We start from the raw sequence: 24,581 nt of genomic DNA, 5'->3' as shown, positions 1-24,581 counted from the left end.
TTCATTAGAGGCCCAAAAGTAGGTTTTAGTGGTCCTTCAAGTGCTTATTGTGGTGCAGCTGCTGGGATGGCCTTAATTTAAGGTTAAAAGGTCATTTTTAGGAGTTTTTGGCTCAAAATGGTGCAATTTTTCATGTTTTTTGTGATTTTTTTGTTTTGATTTGTCTTAGGTTGAGGTTTTTAAAAGTTGATGAAGGCCTGTTGCGAGACAAAATTGCTTGTTATGACCATTTTATGAGCTATATGTTTTGGTACTACAAACACAAACACGCAAAATGATACTAATTTTTCAGATTTTATAAAAATTGTTGTCATTTTTTGAGTTTTTTAGCCGTAGGTGTCAAGAAACCTCCTCTAGGGTTCAATTAAAGGTTGATGATAGGTTACTGCATAGTTTCTAGTGGTAATGGAATGGTTTTTAACTTTTTGCTATCGTGTCAATTTCAGCATTTTTAATTAAAAATTGCAATTTTTTCATACTTTTTGACATTTATCATTATTCAAGTTGTTTGAGTCCCAGGGGCCAGAAAACCTCATCAGGGGTTGAATGTAAGTTACTGAAAATTTTTTTAGTTGCTATGGAATAGGTTTCAATTGTTGAATATCACAAATTTTAGCATATTTTTTGACAAAATTCGCATTTCAGGTTTTTGAAAATGTTCATTTTTTTCAGTTTTTCCAGCTTCAGAGACCAGGCAATCTCCTTTGAGGTTTGTTAATATGGCACTGCTTTTTTTCAAGTTTTTTCAAAACATTTGTATTTTATTTATTTTCTTCCTGCTTCAGTAGCCAGGTAACCTCATCCAGGCTTTGATAGTATGTTATTAAATTTTTTCGGGGGGGGGGTAATTGAATGGCTTTCAACTTTTTAAGAGAACGAATTTCTATTTTTTGAAGTTTCTAGTTTCTAAAAATTATTGCCTATCGATCTATGAGCCAATGCGTTTTTTGAAGCTCGGAATTGGGTTACCGGATAGCCTCTAGAGACAAAGATTCTAAAGATGATTCTGAATGTATTTATTTCACGATTTTCAGCAACATTTCCGTATAATTTGCATTGATTTCCTAAATTTTTCTGTTCATTTTCTAGTTGATCGATCTTCAAGGGCCAATTAACATTTTTTGTGTCTTGCATATATAATAATGGACCAATTTTAGAAACAAAAATTGGTTTTGAACATATCTTTGAGATAGGTTTTTAAACAGAAAAAAATTTTGCCTTAGGTGTAAAAGCTTTAAGAGTTTTAGCAATGAGTATATTTTTGTTTAGTTTTTGATTCTTTTAGTTTCTCAATTACTTGATGATTTTGTTTGAGTTCTGGCTGACATTGGTCAGTTAATCTGCTGGTCAGGTAGAGTAGGTCTGAATTTTCCATTCAATTCTTTGAATTGTATTTCAGGACTTGTCCTGCTATGTTTTTTATTTCGTCGTCGCCATTTTTGTTACGACCATATGACGTCACAACCACTTCAAATCTGCTTTTTGTTCATTCGTTCGTGCAATTTCAACTGAAGTGCGTGTGTGACTTCATTTTTCGCTCTTAATGGAGCGAGTTTTTTTTTTGTTCGTTCGCGTGATTAAATTTTCGGTCACACTTGACTTACCTCACTCTCAAAAATTACTTCCTCACTTTGAAATTGACTTTTATTTACTTTAATTCAAACAGATAAGGTCAAATGGGTGTGTCACACTAAATGAAGGTTATTTGAGAGCAGCTAATAGAGGCAGCAAAAATTTATACTGATTTTTAATCAAAATATAACATATCAGTCTTCAATGAAAAGACGAATTTTTCTGGTCTGTCTTTTTTACTGTTTTTTTCGGGACTGCAGTTCTACGAAGCAATGGCGGCTATTTTCTGGCAATCTGCCAGCTATGTTTATTAACATGCGGAACGCATGCAATTGTCATCTAGTTGAAAGACAACTCAGTGTCGTCCATTTGATTTGTCCTGTTTATCGGTCACCTTGAAAAAGTACTCTTTGCGGCCTAATGATTCTTTCTTTGGTTGACTACGGGTAACGTCATTTGCTGCTCTGGCAATGTTTACGGGTTTATTCTACTTTTGTTGAGTGTTCAACTATCATGCTTTGAGGAGATTTGTAAGGCTCAAATAGTAATGAAGCATATAATTGTGATTTTCCCTTTTTTTCCTTTTTTAATAGCTGTCCTCATCTCACTCGGCTATTATAGCAGTCATATTTTTTTCACAATTCAAACAAATTTAGTTTTATTGAGGCGCTGTTTTTATTGGGGAGCTGTTTACTTGACCAAAGATTTTGGTCAAACTAGAGAAGTGATACTGGTCACGCCAAAACGGTAATTGGAGCACAAATGCGGGTGGTTTTGCGGTGTAAATTTTAGCACTAATTGTTAAGATTGAGAAAACGGTGTTTGAACCAAAATTCATTTTCTGCATTGTGGGTTTTTGTTCACGTGTGACAAATTGACTTTGATATTTACTGTTTTTGAGTTCTCGTGATCGTTTTGTTTTCTAGGCGGTTTCCCGAATCAATTTCTAGCCATTTCTAGGTCTAGTTTTTTCTCTAGTCAATGAAATTTGTTTGAATTATAGGTCAGAACCTCTCTTGCTATGTTTTTTTCGCAATTGAAAGAGTTTGAATTGTATTGGGGCGCTTTCTTTTTTTACCACTCGAAGACGAGTATCTTTTGTTGGAGTGTATTTGAAACAGGAAATAAAATGCGTGAAATAGTGTTTAGGTCGAATTGCTTGAAGAGCAGAGAGAAGAGAGTTGTTTTCTGTCGGTGCCGCATTTCTGAGGGAGTGAGAAAAGAAGATGCGAAAAAGTTTTGCCAAGCTAGCAAATTTTTTGATTACGTGTGGCGTTTTTTATTTTATACTCCAATTATTTGAGTTAAAGGTGTTTGCCTTTTTGTCAAATTTTATAATAGAGCGCTCGGAAGTATTTTGGCGATCTGAAGCAAAATATGCGCTGTCATGTTCAGTTTTGAGCTGTTTTTAAGATTTAACCATGTTGGACAATTTTTAGCTCTTTTTGTGTGTTTTTTCAGATTTTTCTGCTAAATGGGGAGTTGTATGGCTCAAATCAATTGTTCCAGCTGTTTAGCAGACTTTCGATATAGTTTATGGTCATTTTGATTCGTTTCTGTTATAGGTAATTGAGTAATTTTTACCAGATTTTGGTCGATTTTCGCCTGTTTTTCTACAATTCTTTTTTTGCATTTGGAGCATGACAATTTAACATTTGGAGCCATCTGAAGGGTGTCAATGCTTCAAGAGAAGGTCTAAATACATTTTTTTTCTCAAGAGTGGCGGGGAATTATCACTACAGCATTTTATGGATTATTTTGTTCAAGAATTTTGTAGTAAATTTTTTGTTTGACTTTGTCCTTCTTTTCCTTTTCCTTTCTTCGGTTTTCTCTATAGGAACAAACTTTGCTGCTTAATGTGTCACTTGGCAGTCTTTTAATGAACAAAGACGTATCGTTTCGCGAGAAATTTTGCCATTCGTTGTTTTAGAGTTGCAACTTTGAAAAAGAAATTTATCAGATTATTTATGTTTTGTTGTCAGATACTTCTCGATTACTAATTTTCTTTTTGATAGCCGCGGAGCGGTAGTGGATATTATTGAGGACATCATGGTTTTTTAATTTGTTGTCTCCATCGATGATTCATGTGACCATTGACTTTTTCAATTTCAGTGACTTCTACTGCTTTGCAGTTAAAATTTGTGTGCGTGACGCCATTTGTTCCGCTTTTAAGTCAATTGAGACTTACCTCTTTCAAAAAATGAGTTCTGAACTTACTTAGTGAACTTTATATCTTATGAACATTTACTAGTTAAAGATCAATAGTGTGCATCTAATTGGTGTCAAACGTATATGCCCTATTTCTTGAGTATTAGAGTCTTAAATTTTCGATTTTAAATATTAATTTGAAAAAGCTCCATTAGGGCTTTCTCCTTATAGAGCGTCTGTGTCTCATAGTAATGACAGTTCGAATCTAACTCAAAAAGTCTAGTGGGCTATTAAAAGACTGGTAGCCAATCTGTCTATCTTATTTTTTTAGTTGGTTCAATTACATGGAAGGCCACAACCGTCTATCGTGGCCATTTTCCGGCAATCTGGCGGCTTTGTTTATTGCTACTAACTGATTAATATGAATAAGTAGGAGATTCATTTTTAATTAGGATATTAGGTTTTTGACTTCGAGTTGTTTCTATTTCTTCCCGCTATGTTTTTTAAGTTCAGTTGACAGATTTCCATGAATTTTACGGTCAAATTTTAGTCGTAATTTTGGTCACGCCAAAACAGAAAGTTACAGAAAGAGAGGGGGTTTTGTGGCGTGACTTCTATTCATTCTAACTTTGAAACAGTGAGAAAATGATGTCTGAACAAAAATTTGCCGTCTGAACAAAAATTTGTTTGCATGCGGCAATTTAACTTGTGTTTTTTCGCCCTTTTTACCGGGTTTTTCTCCAATCCAAATGTTTTTTTCTAATCAGTTCAGAGATTTTTGTAGATCTTGATTTTTCGTTTAGTCAATGAAGAGTCTTTGATTTGTATTGCAGGACTTGTGCTCCTATGTTTTATTTTTATACCGCCAACAAAATTTTGTTTTGCTTTACCTGAGATCACTGCTTGCCCTCTTCTCTTGGCTAGTTTCAATCTTCTTTCATTTTGCTAACAGTGTTAATCTAATTTCAACAGAGTTTGTATGGAAAAACGAAATCAAAAATAGAAACGCGATAAACTCATAAAGCCCATTTTTATAAGTCTTAGTCACCATCGCCAATGCTTATTGGTTTTGATACTAGCACCTGTATCGTCTCATTAAGAAATGACTACGAGGAAATGACATCAAAACATCCAACTACAAAATGTCATGAAAATAGTTTACACTTTTAAAATGTTTTTGTACAAAATCAGTTTCCATTGTTTTCTGTGCTTTCAATCCCAATTGGGGTTGTGGGAATCAAGAGCGGTTTGTTATGTTTTTGGTGATGTGGTATTTGTAGCTTTTCTTCTTCGAGTGGGAACTAGTTTTGTTTCTTCTGGGTGCGATTGATATTTGAGCAATATATCTGCATTTTTTTGATAATTAATTGTCCGGAAATGGTTTCGAGTTTTTTGTATTCAAAAACTTACTGATTCACTATTGTAAGTATCGTGCTAGTGTTTTGGTAGTGCTATTCTGACTAGCTTTCTCGTAATAGCTGCGGTTTATTTTGCATGTACGTGTGCAGCTTACTAATATCAAAACCATTGTTTTGCGTGCAACAATTAGCAGTGGTGACACAGCAATATCATATATACGTTTTCAGCTCCGTGAATTTGATGACATGAAATCAGCCAACGAGAAAGATTTCACTGATGAATCTGAAGATGAACTAGAAGAAGTGGACAGTGATGCAAGAGATGATCTGGAGAAACACGACAAGATGATCCGCGAAGAACTGCTGAGTACTTTGGAGGCGTTTCTCACTCTGGGTCTGAAGAGAAAACTGTGTCAGAGTGTGATGGACATTGCTGCTCAAAGGCACCAGCAGAACACCCCAATTGCAGTTCTCACTGTCAAAGAGTTCTCACCCGGTTAGTCAGCTCACCAGACTGTGCCTAAAAAAAGTTCTAGAATAAATCGACTTGAAGAGCATTTACGCAGAATTTTGTCACCTGAAATTTTCCTGAGCGCTTTTGGATTTTACCTGAAAAACTACGCATAACTGTTTGTGTAAGGAGTACAAGGAGTAGGGTTGAGAGTCTTAACTTCGGTTTAATCGTTAATATTTCTGCGATACCTCAATCCTAGGAGACTAAGTTTCCTTCCTATAATGGGAGCCATATGACTGACAGAGAACTGTTCAGTTTTTTTAGTGCTTGTATCCTTTTGTGTCAATCAGCTGCCGTTAGAGAACCAGTTGTATGGCGTCAGTCGTTTACTCAGAAGCTGATAAATGATTGTAGCTTCAAATTGCGTTCGTAGTGAGACAAATGGGCTTGTATTCAACAGTGTCGTTGTATCATTAGCCTGATTTTAGTGTTGTGGGATTATCTGAAAGAGACTCTGGACACGGAGGAGGTGTCTCGATTCTCCCCTTCCTCCCTTTCCCAAGTGGAGACTGACTTGGGCAGGGGCAAGGCGTGGGTGTGTGACATGCTCAACAAAGGCAAACTGTGGCAGAAGTACAGTTGGGCATTCCAGGCTAAAGCACTTCTTGAGTGAGTGTTGTCAGTGTTTTGGCCAAATGTTTTAGCTGCAACTAAGTTTTGGTTGTTCGTGGATGTCCGACGCTTCGAGTCGCCTCCGGGTTTCTTCGAGACTACCTGGTCTTTAAAATTTAATTTGCACTTATTCCATTAATTTTTGATAGCCGCGTCAGCAATTCCAGGCGGCTATTATTGCGCTCCTAATTTTTTTTACAATTCAAAGAATTTCAATTGTATTGGTGTGCTATCTTTTTTTAAAGATCTGTTCACGCTTTTTTCGGCTTTCACGTCAGTGAGAACTCAAATTAGTGTGGTGATTTTGGTCACACTGAAATAGTAAAGGGAGCGAAAAATCGAATAGGTTTGAGGCGTGACTTTTTTCAAAATACCTTTAAAGTTTGAGTGAGAAAGTTGTTTGAACAATTTGGCGGTTTTTGAGATGGATATTTTTTCAGGTGCGTCAATTTGACTTCTGTTTTCAGAGTTTCCACTCCCTCAGTGCTCTTAAGACGGTACATATTTGTTCTAATTGTGCCTATTTGCCTTTGCCCGAATTCATTAAGGGGCAGCTAAAACTTGTTATGACTTTGCCACTATTGAATGTCAAAAAATGTTAATGAATTTGATTTTGCCCCCTTTTTTTTAAAATTATCGGTTGTCTTATATTACTTAGTATCATCAATGACAGATCTAATTGGTTGCTAATGAGGCATAAAAATAACCTAATTAGTTGCTTGAGTTAAGAGCTAGTTGTTTTCATTTGACACTACTTTTTCTCGAAAATTTTATGTTAATTTTCGAGTTCTGCAAGTATTTATTGTACTTCTTGATGTCTTATCATTTAATCCCATTGGGGAAAGATCTCTGATGCTGCCAATATGGGTTAAGTTTATTGATTTAATCCTTTTTGGTCAAAGTCAGTGCTTTCTATGAGTTGGACACGAATTGTTTTCAATAATAATTATCGAATTTTTTGAGTTTTGCTAGTTTTTTTCAACTTTGACGTCTTAACTTTTAGGCTCATTTTTGACAGGTCTCATTGGTTAATAAAAAAGCTTCAATTAAAACCAGTTATTTCAGTTCATAATAATTGCTTTTTTGACTTATACGCTTGTTCGTTTTTCTAAAAAAGTCTTGGTGACTTTTTTTAAATTTTGCTAGTATTTGCTGTCATTATTGCTCTCTTATCACTTAATCTCCTTGATGGCAGATCTCAATGGTGGCCGTTGAGAAATCAGTTATTTGATGTATTTGTATCCTTCAGTTGCGTTCTGTGACTTTTATACTAAGTGTTTGATTGCACTTTTTGGTTATTTTTGTCTTATTATTCAATATTATTAGTCGGAGGACTCATCGAAATTTTATGAGAGGTTGCTAATGAGAAATAGAGGAGTATAATTGGCAGTTTGAGTTTATGGCAGTTTTTTGATGTTGATGATGTCTTTTCAAAAAATAAAAGTCTCATTTTTAGTCTTGCTTGTTTTTTTTCTTGTGTTGTTTTATTGCTTACTCATTACTAACAGCTTTTGCCTTTTAAAGCGAAATAATTGATTGTCAAGTCATAAATTGATACAAATCTTGATAGTGTATTCCAGGACTTAACCTGCTATCTTTTTTTTTGTTCACACATTTTCATGAGTTTTGAAGTCAAAGTGGAGTAGTGATTTGGTCACGCCGAAAGAGGAAGTGGAGCGAAAACGCGAGTGCTTTCGCGGGCTGAAATTTTTTTCGCCCTAATTTTGAAGTAGAGTGAGAAAACGGTGTTTGAACAAAAATTCGCTTTCTCGCTAGTGGTTTGTTCAAATGCGGCAATTTCACTTTGATTTTTACTGTTTTTTCAATTTTTTAGATCGGATTTTTTTCTAAATAGTTTTCCCAATCCATTCTAGGCCTAGTTTTTTGTTTGAACAAAATTTCCATTTCTTGCTAGTGGTCTTTTGTTCACATGCGGCATTTTGACATTGTTTTTCTGTTTTTTTTTTTAAATTTTTTTGTCTGATTTTTTTAGAATTGGTTTTCGCAATTCACTCTTAGTCCATTCTGGGTCTAGTTTTTTATTTAGTCAGTGAGAATTCTTTGAATTGTCAGTCAGACTTGTCCTGCTATGTTTTTTTTTACTTCGTCTAACAGATTTTTGTTTCGTCTTACCCGGACTTCTTTACTTGGAATTGACTTTTTCAATGACTTTAGTGACTTCTACTGCTTTGCAGTTTAAATTTGTGTTCGTGACGTCATTTCGGCTTTTAGGTCAATTGAGTGACTTACCGCACCAAAAAATGACTTCTGAACTCACTTATGGAACTTATGGTCTGGAGTTTTAAAATCCAATTTTAATTTTGAAAAAGCTCCAATAGGCTTTTTCCTTGTAGAGCAAATGTGTCTCATAAAAATGGCAGTCCCAATCTAACCCAAAAAGTCTAGCGGTCTAATAAAAAGCTTGTGGTCTGGTTTCTTTAGTTGTTTCAATTCATTGTAGGCCACAAGCGTCTATCGCGGCTATTTTCCGACAATCTGCCGGCTAGATTTTTGTGTTTTCCGTAATGTAAATTGCTCCACCATTGAATTGGAGATAGTTAACAGCTGTTTTGAGTAAAAATTTTCCCACGTTTTCATTTTTTCATTGTCTATATAGCTCGAATGATGTCATTCGCAGCCCTAAATCGAACCCGAGCTTTGCATTTGAGAGCAGTTCATCCTACGTTAGTCGCTTTACGTTTCTTCTTTATACAAATTTGGATCTGTATGTTTTGGGCATAATTAGTCGTGGAGCTTAATTTTCACGACTTTTAGAGCCCTTTGTGGTATTTTGTCTGTTATTTTTATGGAAAATTTTTTCTTGCTTGGTTTGGCTTTCAAATGACCACGACCTCACTTCTTTGGTTTTTGTGATCTAAGTTGCTCTGTTTCACAATTACAAGCAGTTATTATTGTTTTCATTTCTAATAACCGCGAAGCAATAGTTATAGGTTTTTTTGTGAGCGATATCAAGATGGTTCTTTATCTTGTCTTCCTCGTTTTTAGTACGAACATTTGATGACGCGCCAAGAAGTCAAAAATCGACTGTTTTTGGCAACTTATTTCAATAAGAAACTGAGAAAATAAGCTTTTGCTCGTGACTTCATTGTTTACTGCATTTTGCATAAGTCTTCAGGTCAATCGTCTGAATAAGTTTTGCGAGCCTCCATGATTTACCTCGCTCATTGAAATGACTTTTGCGATCACTCAATTACTCTTATTGAAGTTCTATTCACCAAAGGTAGATAATAGTTAGGATATCTTGCTTAAAGATAAGAATGGGAATCAACCTCATATTTTGAATTGCAGGGATTAAATTTTGAATTTATTGTTTTTAATCGCAGGTTTCGTTCTTGAATTTTTTCAACTGGGGTCTCAATCTTCTATTTCGTGCTTGTTGTCCAACAACCAATTGGCTATATTTTCACTTTAAATCGTTGTTTATATTATAGTGACCAATTAGCCGTAAATTGTTTAGCGCTTTCTGTAATTTAGCTCTTTCATGCAATCTACAATCAAATCAAACTCATCTCACCTGTCCTTTGAGAGAAACTTTATTCTACGCTATTGTTGTATGTTCTCACACTTTTTAATTGCTCTCGAATGAGAAGCAATTTTTGTAAACGTGTGTCTTATGGAAATTTTTCGTTTGACCGTTTTGCGCTTTTCTTCTTGAATAATCTTTGACTTCTCAAGTTACTTTTTCACGCACTTCTTCTTGACTTTAGTGGTTTCATTTGCTTTCACTCCGAAATAAAGATTGTTGTTTATACAAAAGCGATTGCTGGAGACTCGAAGACAAGGCCGTGATAGCCGAGAGGACCTCCGTCGATGTGACGGAAGCGGACTCGGGAACCCTACCTCGTCTGGCGTTTTTGCACCCAGAAAGAAAAATTTTTCTAAGCTACACCCCTGAATTAAATTGCGCCGCCTGTTATTCGAGAGCAGTTTATCCGACGTTAGTCGGTTTATGTTTATAAAGTGTTTTCCTGTAAACTTGAGCTCCTTTAGTTCGTTTTCTCCAAAACTAGACGTTATCAATAAGAGCCAGACAATTTTCTTCTCCTCAGCGTTGTTCACTGCACGCAATCTAATGGAATTCGAATTCTCCTTTAGTATTGGACCTTATAATTTCAACGGAATAGTTGACCTTTTCCTATACTTCGAATGAAATGGTAGGTAAAGGATTTGTCCTTTTTCAGGCGGTACTTCGAAGAGTTTTCGTGCGTACGCAACACAGAGCCAGCCTCGACTCTCATGAAAGACATCGGCCGGAAACTGTCCAGAGTCAAATTTAATTTCATTGTCGACTCTCCAAATCATGACAAGCCTAAAAACGAGGTAATTTTTAAGATGCTTGATAAAATATAATACGGATCTAGAAAGTGGCAGAACCAAAATCTGACTCATGCCTTTTTCTTTTAAAGTTTTCAGGTGCTTAAAATTTGCGAATTGGTAAGATATCAATTGAAATTGAACAAACATGACAAAATTTTCTCCTAAAATTATATCAGAGCTATCAAATTGAAGATTTATATATAGCGTAATTTAACATTACTAAATATTTTGATAGTAAAATTATGTTACTTCTGAATAAGAAGCAATTTGTGATTTGTGAACTTCAATTTTCTGCTAAGTTATAAAATTTCAGAGAGTTGAAGAACCTGAAAAAGTGTGGCACTATGAGATCCATGCTCCATGGCCTAGCGACCAACAACCAAGCACATCACAAGCTACTCAACCTCCAATTGGCGCACAGTTCCCTCACACCGCCCTAAATGACCCCAACACAAATAGCACCCTTCAAACCACAACGCAGCATATTACATCAACTCACGCAGTTGCTCAAATACCTTTTGATGAACTGCACAACGCAGGAAATAACCCTCAACATGTTTTCCACGAACATCAACCTCAGGAAAACCTAACCATAGAAGTTCAAGGCCACGACCCGTCTGTGATCCAAAATCAGCCTCAAGTTATTGGGCATAACCAGACGTTTACTGAGTTGTCAAACTTCGACCCAAATCAATTGGCTAACGTTGTACCAGTTTCACATGGGCATGAAGTTCACTTTTATGACGGTCACAATCAGAATGCTGTCACGTCATGTCACGGTGCAATGTCATTGGTCGACGAGGGACATCAAATTCTTCGTTCAGACGCTTCCTTAAACGATTTGATCTCTACGTCACCCAACAAAGAATTACTGACATCAGAGGTGTTGCATGCCAATGCCTCATTAGCCTACCAAGGACAGCCAATTTCAGCCAATCACATTGCAGCGTTGCAGCCAACTGCCATATATGGCAGTCACCAGACGCATTATGTACCGCAGTATCATTCCATGCAAATGCAGCCCCCAACTCAGCAGTTTTATGAACAGATGGGAGTTTACCAACCTAAACCACAGATGCTTCCTAAAATTGAGGAGCTAATGGCGCCTCCAACCAGCAGAACTTCTCAACAGCAGGATTATACTAGTACTTCACCGGCTCAAGTGATGTATTCTTCAGCTCCTCCCGGAAATCAAGAGTTCTACCTGGGAACCGTTCCACATCCACACTATGAACCAATTAGTTAGTACATTTTAGTTGCAATAACTTGTGTTTGACGGTAATCTGTGTCTATTAGAGAACTTTTGATATAAATTTGGATTAGAGACAAGTAGCTGACTCTAAGTTCGCTCGAAGTTTAAGTTCATTTGAGCATGAATTCTATGCAAAAAGCTTGAAGGAAACCTTGATCTTAATCCATTAACGCTCATATTCTTCTCTGACATTTCTTCAGAAAGTACGCAAGCCATTCAAATTTGCTTACTTATGGAGCTTTTTATGCTATATTTTTAATCACTTGTAGAGTTCTTTTGATTACTTTTATAAGATATCTTTTGATCACTCTTAAAACTGTTCTTGATACAGGTCCAGCAATGGGTGAAAATATGCCCATGTATAATACACCCACGCCCCACCCACCGCACGCCCAACATCACATGACCCCAACCGGTCACTTGACTGACTCGCCAGGGATTGCTTCGGACTCCCTTGATCTGGACAACCTCTCGGACTCCCCTTTGCCGAAAAAGTTTTGTCCACCGGATCCAAGCCAGTTGAAGATAATGCCCAATAACAGGACTGGTTCTGACGATGTGAAGTTGTCACGCATCAACGTCAAAAGAAACCCAACTGGTACAAAATTTTTGTAACTACCAAGCCACTGTTTGTGGTTAATAGCCACAAACCGATAGCGGCTATTATTGCGGACATCGTGGTTTTTTTTACAATTGAAAGAATTTGGGGCGCTGTCTTTTTTTAAAGATCTGTTGACAGATTTTCATGATTTTTGAAGTAAAATTGGAGTAGTGATTTTGGTCACGCCGAAACAGGAAGTGGATATTTGTTACAGCCATGTGGAACTATGAGATGAAGAACCATCTCATGACAAAGTATTATTTTAAGTCACCTTTCATTTAATATCTATCTCAATAGACATTTTCGCAGTGCATGTCTCCGAAACTCAGATCTATTTTTACGCACAAACTGGAAAATTTTGGTTGTATAATCGTATTAGAAAAATTGCTATCGTAATTGTAATGCTTTTCAATATCTTGAAGTTTTAAACTGATGAAGTTATTCAACTTTGTGTTGTAGGTCGTGGGCGTGGGCGTCCTAGACAGCGACCCAAGATTCAGGGGTTGCCTCCCCCAATGGATAAAGAGGAGGCGAAGGAGCAGACTGCAACGTTCCACAGAGTATATGAGAGAGTGAGGCGCACTGAGATTAAGAAGGGATACGACATACTGGAGAACCTCATCCCCTTTCACCTCAGAAGTGATGTAAGTAGAGAATTGAATTTTAGTATAATCTATAAGAACTCGAATTTTGTGTTAAGTAGTGACTGGGTTTTGCAATCGTAACTTGCGATGTAAATCATTAGTTGGAGCGACAGCGCTAGCAACTACGAAAAATATTTTTATGCTTATATTGGTTTATGATAGTTGGATTACAAAATCAAATGGTGATCAACATCAAATCATTTTTTGCAGTCGCTCCAAAGAACGAACTTGTACAGTGTGGGCTATCACGCTGAAGTTGCTCCCAAGAACGAAAATCATTGGATAAAAAAATGGCTGTTAGTGCAATTTATGGTTGAAAAGAGCAGTGATGTTTTTTAAAATTAGGAGTAGTTCTAAGCATGAAATTATAAAAGCTGTTACGCTTTTACTGTAAAAACTGAAGCTCCAATTCAATGATTATATAAAGCAGTAAGGATACAGTTTATCTCATGAGTCGTGGGGGTACTAATTTGATTTGGGTTTATTAAGAGCCGCGAAGCGATAACGGCTATTATTGCCGACATCGTGGTCTTTTACAATTGAAAGAATTTGAATTTTATTGGTGTGCTGTCTGTTTTTAAAGATCTGTTCACGCTTTTTTCGACTTTTTCACGTCAGCGAGAAGTCAAATTAGAGTGATGATTTTAGCCACACTGAAATAGAAAGGAGAGCGATAAATTGAGTAGGTTTGAGGCGTGACTTTTTCAAAAGAACCTTTAAAGTTGAGTGAGAAATTTGGCGGTTTTTGAGGTGGATTTTTTTGGTGGGTCAATTTAACTTCTTTTTTCAGAGTTTCCTCTCCTTAGTGCAACTAAAGGGGAAGCTAAAACTTTTTATGACTTTGCCACTATTGTTGTCATAAAATATTAGTGAATTTTAGATTTTTGCCCCTTTTTTAAAATTATCTGTTGTCTTATCACTTGGTATCATCAATGACAGGTCTGATTGGATTGGTCGCTAATGAAGCATAAAAGAAGCTAATTAATGGCGCGAACTAATAGCTAGTCGTTTTTATAGCTGCGAAGCTGTACGCTGAGCGAAGCTATATTGCGGTGCTCTTGGTTTTTTTTGTTTCGTCGTCTGACGCTCTTTTTTCGTTTTACATTTGTTCACACAGCAAAGCAGAAAAAGTCAAATTTTCTGACTGACTTCTTCCTCTTACTAACGGCATTTGCGCGCGTGACGTCATTTCTCACTCGCTTTAGCAAAAGTTTTTAGGTTAATTGCGTGATTAGATTTTGATCATACGTGACTTGCCTCACTCAATAAAATGACTTTTGCACTTTAAAACTTAAGTTTAATTTGAATTTGTTTAAGGTCAAAGGAACTCTTTTGTGCAGTAAAGGTCCCTTATAAGAGGCTTCTGTGGAATGAATTTTAACAAGCTTTATTAATTAATCGCTAAATGTTTTTTACCTAGTTTTTTTGAGCGGCTTCGATTTTTTTTTCAATTTAGATCTGTATCTGTTTCTATCTCTATTATATGGCACACAGGTCTATTCTTTCGCAGCTATACCGGCAATCTGCCGGCTATGTTCATAACTTCACACTACTTTTCAAAAGTTTTGAGTGAATTTTTGAGTTCTGCAGGTATTTATTGTACTTTTTGATGACTTTTCATTTAATTGTATTGGGGACAGGTCTGCGATGCTGTTAATAGGGGTTAAATTATCGTTTTTGTTCAAGCCTATTGCTTTCTTTGACATTGACACTAATTGTTTTTACTAAGAATTATCAAATTTTTTGAGTTTTGCGATTTTTTTCAGCTTTGTCTTAACTTAGTCTCATTATCAACAGGTCTCAGTGGTTGCTAAAAAGAATTCAAATAAAGCAATCTATTTAAGTTCAAAGCTATTGCTTTTTGTGACTTATACGCTTGTTCGTTTTTGAAAAAAAATTCTTAGTGATTTTTAATTGCTCTCAAACGAAGTTTGTAGAAATTATATTAGTTCTGTCGGTCTTTTTTATGCAATTTTTCGCTTGACCGATTTTTCGTCTGACGCTTTTGAATTTTCATCCTCAAAAACGGGATAAACAGGTAGCTCCCAGCGGGCATTAAGTGCTCTTAGAGTCTTTCTGCTCTGTTTCAGCTCAAACTGTTTTGGAGACTTCTACTTATACTTATGGTGTGAAGGGCGGTTCTTAGAGGTTGAGACACCCCCCCTGTTGACCCCCCCCCCACCCCCACTATTGCCTCCACCCCCACCGCGCATTATTGGGGACATCGTGTTTTTTTACAACTCAAGGAATTTGAAATTTATTGAGGCGCTGTCTTTTTTTTAAGATCTCTTAACAGATTCTCAGGATTTTTGAAGTCAAATTGGAGTAGTGAATTTGATCACACCGAAACAGGAAGTGGATCGGAAAAGCGAGTGGTTTTGCGGTGTGAATTTTTTTCGCTCTAATTTAAAAGTAGAGGGAGAAAACAATGTCTGAACACAATTTCGCTTTTTCGCTAGCTGTTTTGTTCACATGCGGCAATTTCACTTTAGTTTTCACTGTGTTTTGGATTTTTTGTATCGGGTTTGCTTTCTAAATGGTTTTCACAATCCATTCATAGTTTCTTTTAGGCCTAGTTTTTTTGTTTGAACCAAATTTCCATTTATTGCTATTGGTTTTTTGTTCACATGCGGCATTTTGACATTGATTTTCTGTTTTTTTTTTTTAATTTTATCGGATTTTTTTAGAAGTGATTTTCCCTATTCTCTCATATTCCGTTCTTGTACTGATTTTTTGTTTAGTCAATGAAAATTTTTGATTTGTACGTCAGGACTTGTCCTGCTATGTTTTTTTAATTCGTCGTCTCCATCGATGATTCTTGCAACCTGGCTTCCAGGAATGGATTTTTTTTTATTTTAGTTATTTCCGCAGCTTTGCAGTTAAAATTTGTGTGCTTGAAGTGGTTTCTGCTTTTAGGTCAATTGCGTCACTTACCTCACTCAAAAATGACTTCTGAACTCATTAATTGAAAAAGCTTTTGAAAAAGCTCTTAGGGCTTTTTCCTTATAGACCGCGTGTGTCATAAAATTGACGGTCCGAATCTAACCCAAAAAGTCTAGTTGTCTAATAAAGGACTGGTGGTCGATATGTCTATCTTATTTCTTTAGTTGTCTCAATTCATGGAAGGCCAAAGGCGTCCGTCGCGGCTATTTTCCGATTTTCCGGCAATTGTTGTTGCTGTTGATAACCGTTTAACGTCCTAAATCTGCCGGCTATGTTATTTTCTGTTTGTTAGATCCTTGGGAAGAAGAAGCACTTTTCAACCACTGATGTGTTGAACTGTGCACGTGACTACATTGAGGAGCTGAAGAGTGACGAGGTCCAGCACCAGATCATCATACAGCAGATGGAGACTGAGAGAGACGTGTGGAAAAACAGACTCCGCAAACTCACTCTTGAGGCCATTAAGAGGAACAAAGTCAGTATATTCAATTTGTTCACATGCTTCCCTCTTTGTGGCTCTGAGTATCACAAGGTTCAAGAGATTAAAGTACGGTAACGCATTGTTGCTCTTACTTCGAACAAAGATTATGTGGAAGTTTTCATTATAAGAGCATTAGATTATTAATTGCTCTTAAAGAACTGTTTTTTTCCTTGCTGCGCATTTGACTTTTTCTCCTCAAATACCGGATGAAAAGGTTAAGACCTTAGGGCATTAAGCTGCTGCGCAGTTCTTTCAGAGCTTTGCTAGTCTCTAATTGTACAAATCACCGAAGCTGTTGTCCTAAAATCATGATACACTGGACAATTTTCTGGCGATTGAGCCCCCATAAGCCCCAGCTAGATACTGACGAAGCTAACCGATCGCCAGTTGTTTGAGAGCAATTCAGGGGACGTTAGTCGGTTGTTTTAATGGTCAATGATAGAAAATATTTGAGTTGTTCGTTTTGCTGTCATTTTTATGGACCTGAGTTAGCAATTGGCTTCAAGTCAAACAGTTTAGGACAAATTCAAAGGTGCTGTTCGTTTTACAAAGGTTATTAATAGCCGCCCTCATCTTCTCAGCCGGTTAATAGCCGCCCTCATCTTCTCGGCCGGCTATTATAGCGCTCTATTTTTTTTACAATTCAAAGAATTTGAATTGTATTGGGGCGCTGTCTTTATACGACTCGAAGAGGATTATTGGAGAAGTCCTTTTTACAATTCAAGGAATTTGAATTGTATTGGGGCGCTGTCTTTTTTTTTCAAGATCTGTTCACACATTTTCATGATTTTTGAAGTCAAATTGGAGTGGTGATTTTGGTCACGCCGAAACAGGAAGTGGAGTGAAAAAGCGAGTGGTTTTACGGCGTGAAAATTTCTCGCTCTAAATTTAAAGTAGAGTGAGAAAACGATGTTTGAACAAAAGTTCGCTTTCTCGCTAATGGTTTTTTGTTCACATGCGGCAATTTCACTTTGATTTTTACAGTTTTTTCGATTTTTTGGATCGGATTTTTTTTCTAAATGGTCTCCTCAATCCATTCACAGCTCATTCTATGCCTAGTTTTTTGTTTGAATTGAATTTTCATTTCTCGCTAGTGGTTTTTTTGTTCACATGCGGCATTTTGACATTGATTTTCTGTTTTTTTTTCTTAATTTTTGATCTGATTTTTTTAAAAATGGTTTTCTCAATATTGGTTTTTCTTAATTTTTTTGCAGGTTTTCTTTTTTTAATCTTAGAAAAGTTTCCTAGCCTATTATGACTTGACCATTGTTTCGGAGGCTTTTCATTGCTCTAATTGCAAAGGAATTTTATTCGGCTTTACGTTTCCTTGTACTATTAAAAAAGTATTAAGTTTTTCTAGTTTTTCTTTTTCAATTTGTTTTTGGTTTTTGAATGCCGTTTCTATTCTTCCTCAAATTTTTTACGGCATTTGTGGAGGTTCAGGGTTCCTAATAGTTGTGGTAGTTGTTTTATCATAAGTATGGGCAATTTTCTCCGTCGAGTCGTTTCCGGAATTTTTCCGGCTATGTTTTTTTTAAGATCTGTTCACACATTTTCATGATTTTTGAAGTCAAATTGGAGTAGTGATTTTGGTCACGCCGAAACAGGAAGTGGAGCGAAAAAGCGGAATCGGATTTTTTTCGAAATGGTTTTCCCAATCCATTCATAGTCCGTTCTTGGTCTAGTTTTCTGTTTTGTCAATGAAAATTCTTTGAATTGTGTGTCAGGACTTGTCCTGTTATGTTTTTTTTTACTTCGTCGAACAAAAAAATGTTTCGCTGTACCTCATTTTGCCGCTTTTTCAACACTTTGCGTGAAATCTTTTTGACTTCTCTAGCGTAGTTTCTCTCTTCTCTCATTCTGCTAAAAGTGATTTTGAACATCAGTTGCTCAGCAAAGCAATTCAAAATGAACAGAGTCAGTATAAAAATTAAAGTCAGAAATAGAAACGGGATAAACCCATAAAGCCCAATTTTAGATGCCCGCTATTTGAACGTCGTTCCTATAAGTATTAGTTACCTCTCTCTAATGCTTATTGGTATTGATAGTAGCCCCTGTAGCCTCTCTCTAAGAAACAGAAGTATGTTCAACTACGAAATGCCATCAAAATAAATCGGACTTAAAAAATGTTTTTGTACAAAAATCTTTTTTTCAATATCTATTCTTTCAATCCCAATCATGCTGATTGGAATCAACGGCGGCTATTTTCCGGCAATCTGCCGGGTATGTTTGGCTATTCTCAGAGTTATTTTCAGGTCTTGTTATCAAACGAAAGTCTTCCCGAATTTGAAACGATGGATTACAAAACATCCTTATCCCGATTCATTCCTCACGTGTGTTTGCCCAACATTGGCATCCAAACTGGTGTGTATCAAGAGATACCACACGACGAGGTCTCCACTCCACCCCCCGAAGCCGAGGGGGACACGGAGGTAGGGGAAGAAGGGGATTTCGAAGAACCTGGAGAGTTGAACCCCGACGAGCAAGTTAACCCCCGAGAAGAATTGGTGCATGGTGTACCACAGACTCTTCAAGGAGACGCGGAAAATGGTCAGTTGAATGGAGAAATACCAGATGATGCAGCTGTTCTAGTAAATAATATAAAGGTTAGTATTCCATCAGTGCGAATTAGAGATCGTGAATTCAGTAGGAAAATTTTGAATTGCCGCTGCGTACATTTTTGGAATGCAATGTATATGAGAGCACTTCAAATGAATCTTCAGCTCAGCAAAAATGACGAATTCATTTAAGAAAAGTTGGAGTTTTGGGATAGGTTTTGGGAATATTCGGGATCATTCACCCGTAAAACTTGATCATTTATTTGGGATCAATTACAGAGCCTGACTAAGCCCTGATGTCGTTTTGAACTTTTTAATAACCGCCGTCAGCCTCTCAACGGCTATTATTTAGGCGCTCTCCTTTCTATAATTCAAAGAATTTGAAGTGTATTGGGGCGCTGTCTTTTTTACAATTCAAAGAATTGTATGGGGGCGGTGTCTTTATACGACTCGAAGAGGAGTATTGGAGAAGTCCTTTTTACAATTCAAGGAATTTGAATTCTATTGGGGCGCTGTCTTTTTTTTCAAGATCTGTTCACGCATTTTCATGATTTTTGAAGTCAAATTGGAATAGTGATTTTGGTCACACCGAAACAGAAAGTGGAGCGAAAAAGCTAGTGGTTTTTGGCGTGAATTTTTTTCGCTCTAAATTTAAAGTAGAGTGAGAAAACGATGTTTGAACAAAAATTTGCATTCTCGCTATTGGTTGTTTGTTCACATGCTTCAATTACACTTGGATTTTTACTGTTTCGATTTTTTTGGATCGGATTTTTTTCTAAATGGTTTTCCCAATCCCTTCATAGTTCATGCTCGGCTTAGTTTTTTGTTTGAACCAAATTGCGTTTTTGGCTAGTGGTTTTTTGTGCTGAATTTTGACATGCGGAATTTTGTCATTTTCTTTTTGTTTTTTTGATCTGAGTTTTTTAGAAATAGTTTTCCCAATTCACTCATAGTCCGTTTTATGTTTAGATTTTCGTTTAGTCAATGAAAATTCTTTGAATTGTGAATCAGGACTTGTCTGACCCGTTTGATTTTCCTCCTCAAAAACGGGATAAACAGGTAGCGACCAGTTGGCATTAAGTGCCCTTACAGCTTTTCAGCTCTATTGCAGCTCAAATCGTTTTGGAAACTTATACTTATGGTGTGAAAGGCGGTTCTTAGAGGTTGAAGACCCCCCACTGTTGACCCCCCACTCTTGCCCCCCCCCTACAACCCGCGCACTGTTTCTCCCCCACCTCGCTGTTCTCCCACCCCCACCATCAGGTCCGTGGTGTATCCCCCCGTGTCTAGCTACTGGCGAACAACCCCTCGCTAAAAACAAGCAAGTTTATTATAATTTTCAAAATTTTGTTCAATATTTTTGAAAATCTTTGTCAGTTTTTCATTTTTATCATCCTAGGTATCAAGGAACGTCCTCTAGGGTTTTATAATAGGATACTGCATAATTTTTCGTTGTAATGGATTGTTTTTTCTCTCTCTGTTGGTTGGGTTATCGGCATAAAAGTGGTCCAGTTAGCTGAAAACATTTTTTTACATATCAGACAATAAAACTCAAAAGAGCTTAGAAAAGTCAGACTTCAAATATTTATTCTACAATTTATTTTTTGCATTTTTTTTTCATGCTCAACAGATGTCGTATATCCTCTGCAAAATTTTATAGGTTAATCATTGAGATTTTGTTCGACTTTTAGTGCCTTTATCTGGATTTTTAGTGACTTTTTACAATATGAGATTATTTAAAAAAAATTTTATTGAAGTGATATCAAGTTTTTGTTTTAAATCAATTGTTTTAATCTCTGAGAAATTTTCTTTATCTGCATTAAAAAACAGAAACTAGCTGGAAATAAGTGACTTTTCAGGCAAAATTAAGTTCAATGCAAAAAATTGAATTTTTGTCAGATTTGTCCTGCTGCAGCAGGCAGAACGCGTACTTTCCTTTTTCCATTTATTGAATATGTTGATAGAACTAATTGCATTACCTTCATTCTCTGAAATTCAATTTTGATAAAGATAAAGTTTGCGAGTTGAAGGTCCGTCTCTTGACCAAATTAAATGAAAGTTTGTAAAAAAACTTATCGTTAAAAATTTGTCTAATCTATTTGGCAGATGAATCACTATAGCTTTTTTTTATATAGTCTCGATCGAACTTGTTTTTTTGTTCTTGCGACTTTTATGTTTTGTGTTTTTGTGGTTTAATTTGCGTAATAGATGGAACTTGAGATGGTCAAATAGGACACTAGCTGTAACCCCTTGGAGTATTTTTTGCAGCAGGTAGCGTTTTTTTCGTAGATAGATGTGAAAAACGAAGATTGGTTCAAATGGCTTCTCATTCAATTATAGTTTTTGTGTTAAACATTGATGGAAAACTTTACAGAAGTATAGTTCGTCACTGCGTTTCAAACTGGTCATTTCTGAAATAATTTTTTGCTGTCTTAAATGTTTTAATGATTTGTGAAAATGTCTGGAGTTTTCAATCAAAAACAAGAGCCATGAAACGAGGTGTTCCTCAAGGGTCAGGACTAGGACCAATCCGTTTTTTTATGTTAATGATTTTCCCGCTTGTATGCGAAAAAGCAACACAACCCTATTTGCCGTTGATACCTCAATCTACGGCTCTCTAAAAGAAGAGCACCAAAATATTGAACAAGATCCTCGAAAAATCTGCGACTGGATGGAGGAAAACCAGTTGAATATTAATTATAACAAAAATGTTTTTTTTTTGGAAATCAACTCTAAAAAAACCCAAGGCGTCTATGGAAAATCAGAATTTTTCAATTATAAATACAGAAACAATGAAGTATTTGAATGTTTCTCTGGACCAAAAACTGTCTGTTGCCGATAATATAGAAGAATTGACAAAGAAGTTAAAACGTGTAACAAATTGTTTTCAAAGTATCAAAAAGTTTTGCAGTCGAAAAACTCTCGTACAAAACGTATAACCAATTCAGGTTATAATTCAGGTTATTCAGGTACAGAACGTAAATTCAACCAATTCTGCAATAGGCTTGTAGGTGAATGTAACTGCGAATGTATCTGAACATAAGAAAAATCAATTGGTCGCAAAATCTTAAGAACTGTTTTTGTTCTTCGAAAATTTGAAAGCGTTTCGAAGGTCAGAGAGACGCAAATGAACTTCATCTCTATGAACTAAATAAGGAGTTATCTTCCAGGGTACTAACACAAGTTTAACCACATGAATGACGCCATTAACAAGTTTGAATTAGAAGTTGTTAGGTAGAGAGGCTATAAAGACTGAGCTGAGCTTAAGCGTTTAGTGAAATTGACAACGAACAAGGAATCTCTGGCAACGCGAGTACGTACGATAGTTAAAGCTTTCGCATAACTTGACATCAAAATAATCAAAAATTTATTAATGTTATCCGAAACGGACCTTCAACTTTTTTTCATAAATTTAGGAATAATTACATACAAGGAAACCAGTTCCTTTTAAAACGATTCTGGTAGGGGATAGTGAATTAGCTCTTCAGGCTATGCTTCATTTTTTCAATGTTCTTGATAAGAGACATCACTCGACAGGTTCCGGCCTATTTGAATGTCTCTCAAACGCTGATTTTACTAATGCATTGTACTTTTTATACAGAGTTTGGAAATTCAAATCTCTAATGTAATCTAATATACATCTAGTTTAAACAGAATTTGCTTTCAACTGTTGATAACTTGGTAGGCAAATGACGATTTGGAACACAAACCATGTTGTGAACTTAAACCATCTTCTTAATTGGCTTCGGTGAAATGCAAATCAGACATTTCTTAGGACGGTAACGTACTTGTAATTGAACCTTCATGATCTGGCAAGACTTGTGTAATTTGTAAAAGCTGGCAATAAAGCAGTGTGGGTTGGGCAACTGTCACCTTCATTTTTTTTCAGGGCGAGATACAAACAACGCTTGTGCACAATGTGTATGCAGGTGACGAACTGGCAGAGTGCAGTGAAACAGAAGCAGCTTTGAATAGTTCTCAGGATAATATCGAAGCTGACCTTTTGACCTCTGAATCTACTGGAGTATTAAGTGAACAAACTGTACAACAAACCAGCATTTAGGCACTGTTCATGTGAAAAATGCTTAAGATCACTGTTATGTTGTAACTGTCTTGCGACATGAAGGTTATCTCGCAGAATCTTTTAATACTCTTGCACAAATCTGATTGTGTTCAATTTCGAAAGAGTTTATTTACAACATAACTGTCGGTTTTCGACTACAGTGTGATAACTTCTTAGAGCTGAAGAAATTAATTGCTATGATAGCTCAAATTGGTCATGCTGTTAGTTATGACCTTAACATCGCAATGACGTATGATTGGATCTGCCTTTTTGAATGCTGCATTTGGATGCTGTAATATTTTTCCTTACGAAATGTTAATACAAATAAACACTTGTACATTCGATACAACTTTGGCATATCAACTTTTAATATTTTTAATTTTTTGATCTGCTTTTATTGATGATTTCATTAAATTTGTAAAAATTTCTTAAATGTGATTTGCAATCATGTTGAAATAATTTGCCAGCAATATTCTGGCTTTGATAATTTAATTATTAGCTGATTTTTACCCTTCGGTGTTCCTGTTGGTTTTCTTAATAATAATAAAGTGCGTGGAGAAAAAATAAGGCCGAATAGTAAATGTTTTGCGCTTGCCCGCGTTTTGGTCTCAGTTTATATAAAATCCATTGAAACGGGCCAGTCGTTCTCTTATTCATTACCATTTGATGCAGGGCAATTTCAATAGCTATTGCCTTTGAAATTGAAGCTTGCAAAAACGGAGGTTTTTGAAATAGATTACGGAGTGAATTGTAGTAACATAATGTTGACATTGTTATCTGGTTTTGGAACGGTTAGCATCACAATTCTCTCGACATACTTCCCACATAGAGATCAAATAGGGTATCAAATAATGAGTCGCGTCGTGGGAGCGCTTAGGGACTGTTAGAACTAAGAAAATGACGTAACAATTAAACAAGATGAGTCATGAGCACCATTTAGTGATAAAATAGACGTCTGTAGAAATTCATGGTTTAAGTTAGATTTCTAAAAGTCTTAATAAGTAAATCATCGCGGGCAATATTTTAAAATGTACCGCGCAAAAGTTCAATTTCAAACGTATTAAAAATGTACTGTTCAAAAATTCGATTTCAAAAAGATTAGAACAAGCCCTTCCACAAAGCTTATGCAGTCACTTTTTGTAACTTATTCTCTTCTGTAATCTATCTACAGTTATTGGAAAGGCACCGTTCGGTGCACTTAAAGGTACGTGTGATAATTTTCTACAGAACTAAAACACATCGTGTAAGACGCATAGTGTTTATAAAGGCAGAGTACGTCTCGGGTTGCGTCTGTTTTATGAGGTACCTAGTCAACACAAAAGTTTTTTTTCTTTATAAATATGTGTTTTGCTTGTTTCTGTTTTTGTTTGAAAAAAATAGCGTTGATAATGGGACACTGTTTTGAAAACAAGTACATAGTTGCAGTCGTCACAATCTAATAAAGAACATAGTTGCATGTATCACTGAAATAAGGAAATTAGCTAAGTGTAAGGCTGT

General features: G+C 36.1%; 1 protein-coding gene across 2 annotated transcripts in view; it reads left to right on the top strand.

Moving 5' to 3' along the window:
- The window catches only part of LOC142337607 (uncharacterized), a 30,299-nt gene extending 6,706 nt beyond the window's left edge, over positions 1-23,593 (top strand). For both annotated transcript variants that reach the window (XM_075386956.1, XM_075386955.1), the window contains 9 exons: positions 5,307-5,574; positions 6,021-6,201; positions 10,407-10,545; positions 10,856-11,783; positions 12,126-12,392; positions 12,855-13,039; positions 16,275-16,457; positions 18,719-19,069; positions 22,911-23,593. In XM_075386956.1, coding sequence (XP_075243071.1) covers positions 5,307-5,574; positions 6,021-6,201; positions 10,407-10,545; positions 10,856-11,783; positions 12,126-12,392; positions 12,855-13,039; positions 16,275-16,457; positions 18,719-19,069; positions 22,911-23,084 — 2,676 coding nt within the window. In that variant the 3' untranslated portion in view covers positions 23,085-23,593. The remainder of the gene's footprint in view (positions 1-5,306; positions 5,575-6,020; positions 6,202-10,406; positions 10,546-10,855; positions 11,784-12,125; positions 12,393-12,854; positions 13,040-16,274; positions 16,458-18,718; positions 19,070-22,910) is intronic.
- Positions 23,594-24,581: the final 988 nt, after the last annotated feature.

This window comes from Convolutriloba macropyga, chromosome 4 (genome assembly GCF_964194025.1).
Source record: "Convolutriloba macropyga chromosome 4, txConMacr16.3, whole genome shotgun sequence".
In the NCBI taxonomy this organism is placed as follows: Eukaryota; Metazoa; Xenacoelomorpha; order Acoela; family Convolutidae; genus Convolutriloba; species Convolutriloba macropyga.
The sequence above is the reverse complement of the archived record's forward strand: the minus strand, read 5'-3'. Positions and strand labels throughout refer to the sequence as shown.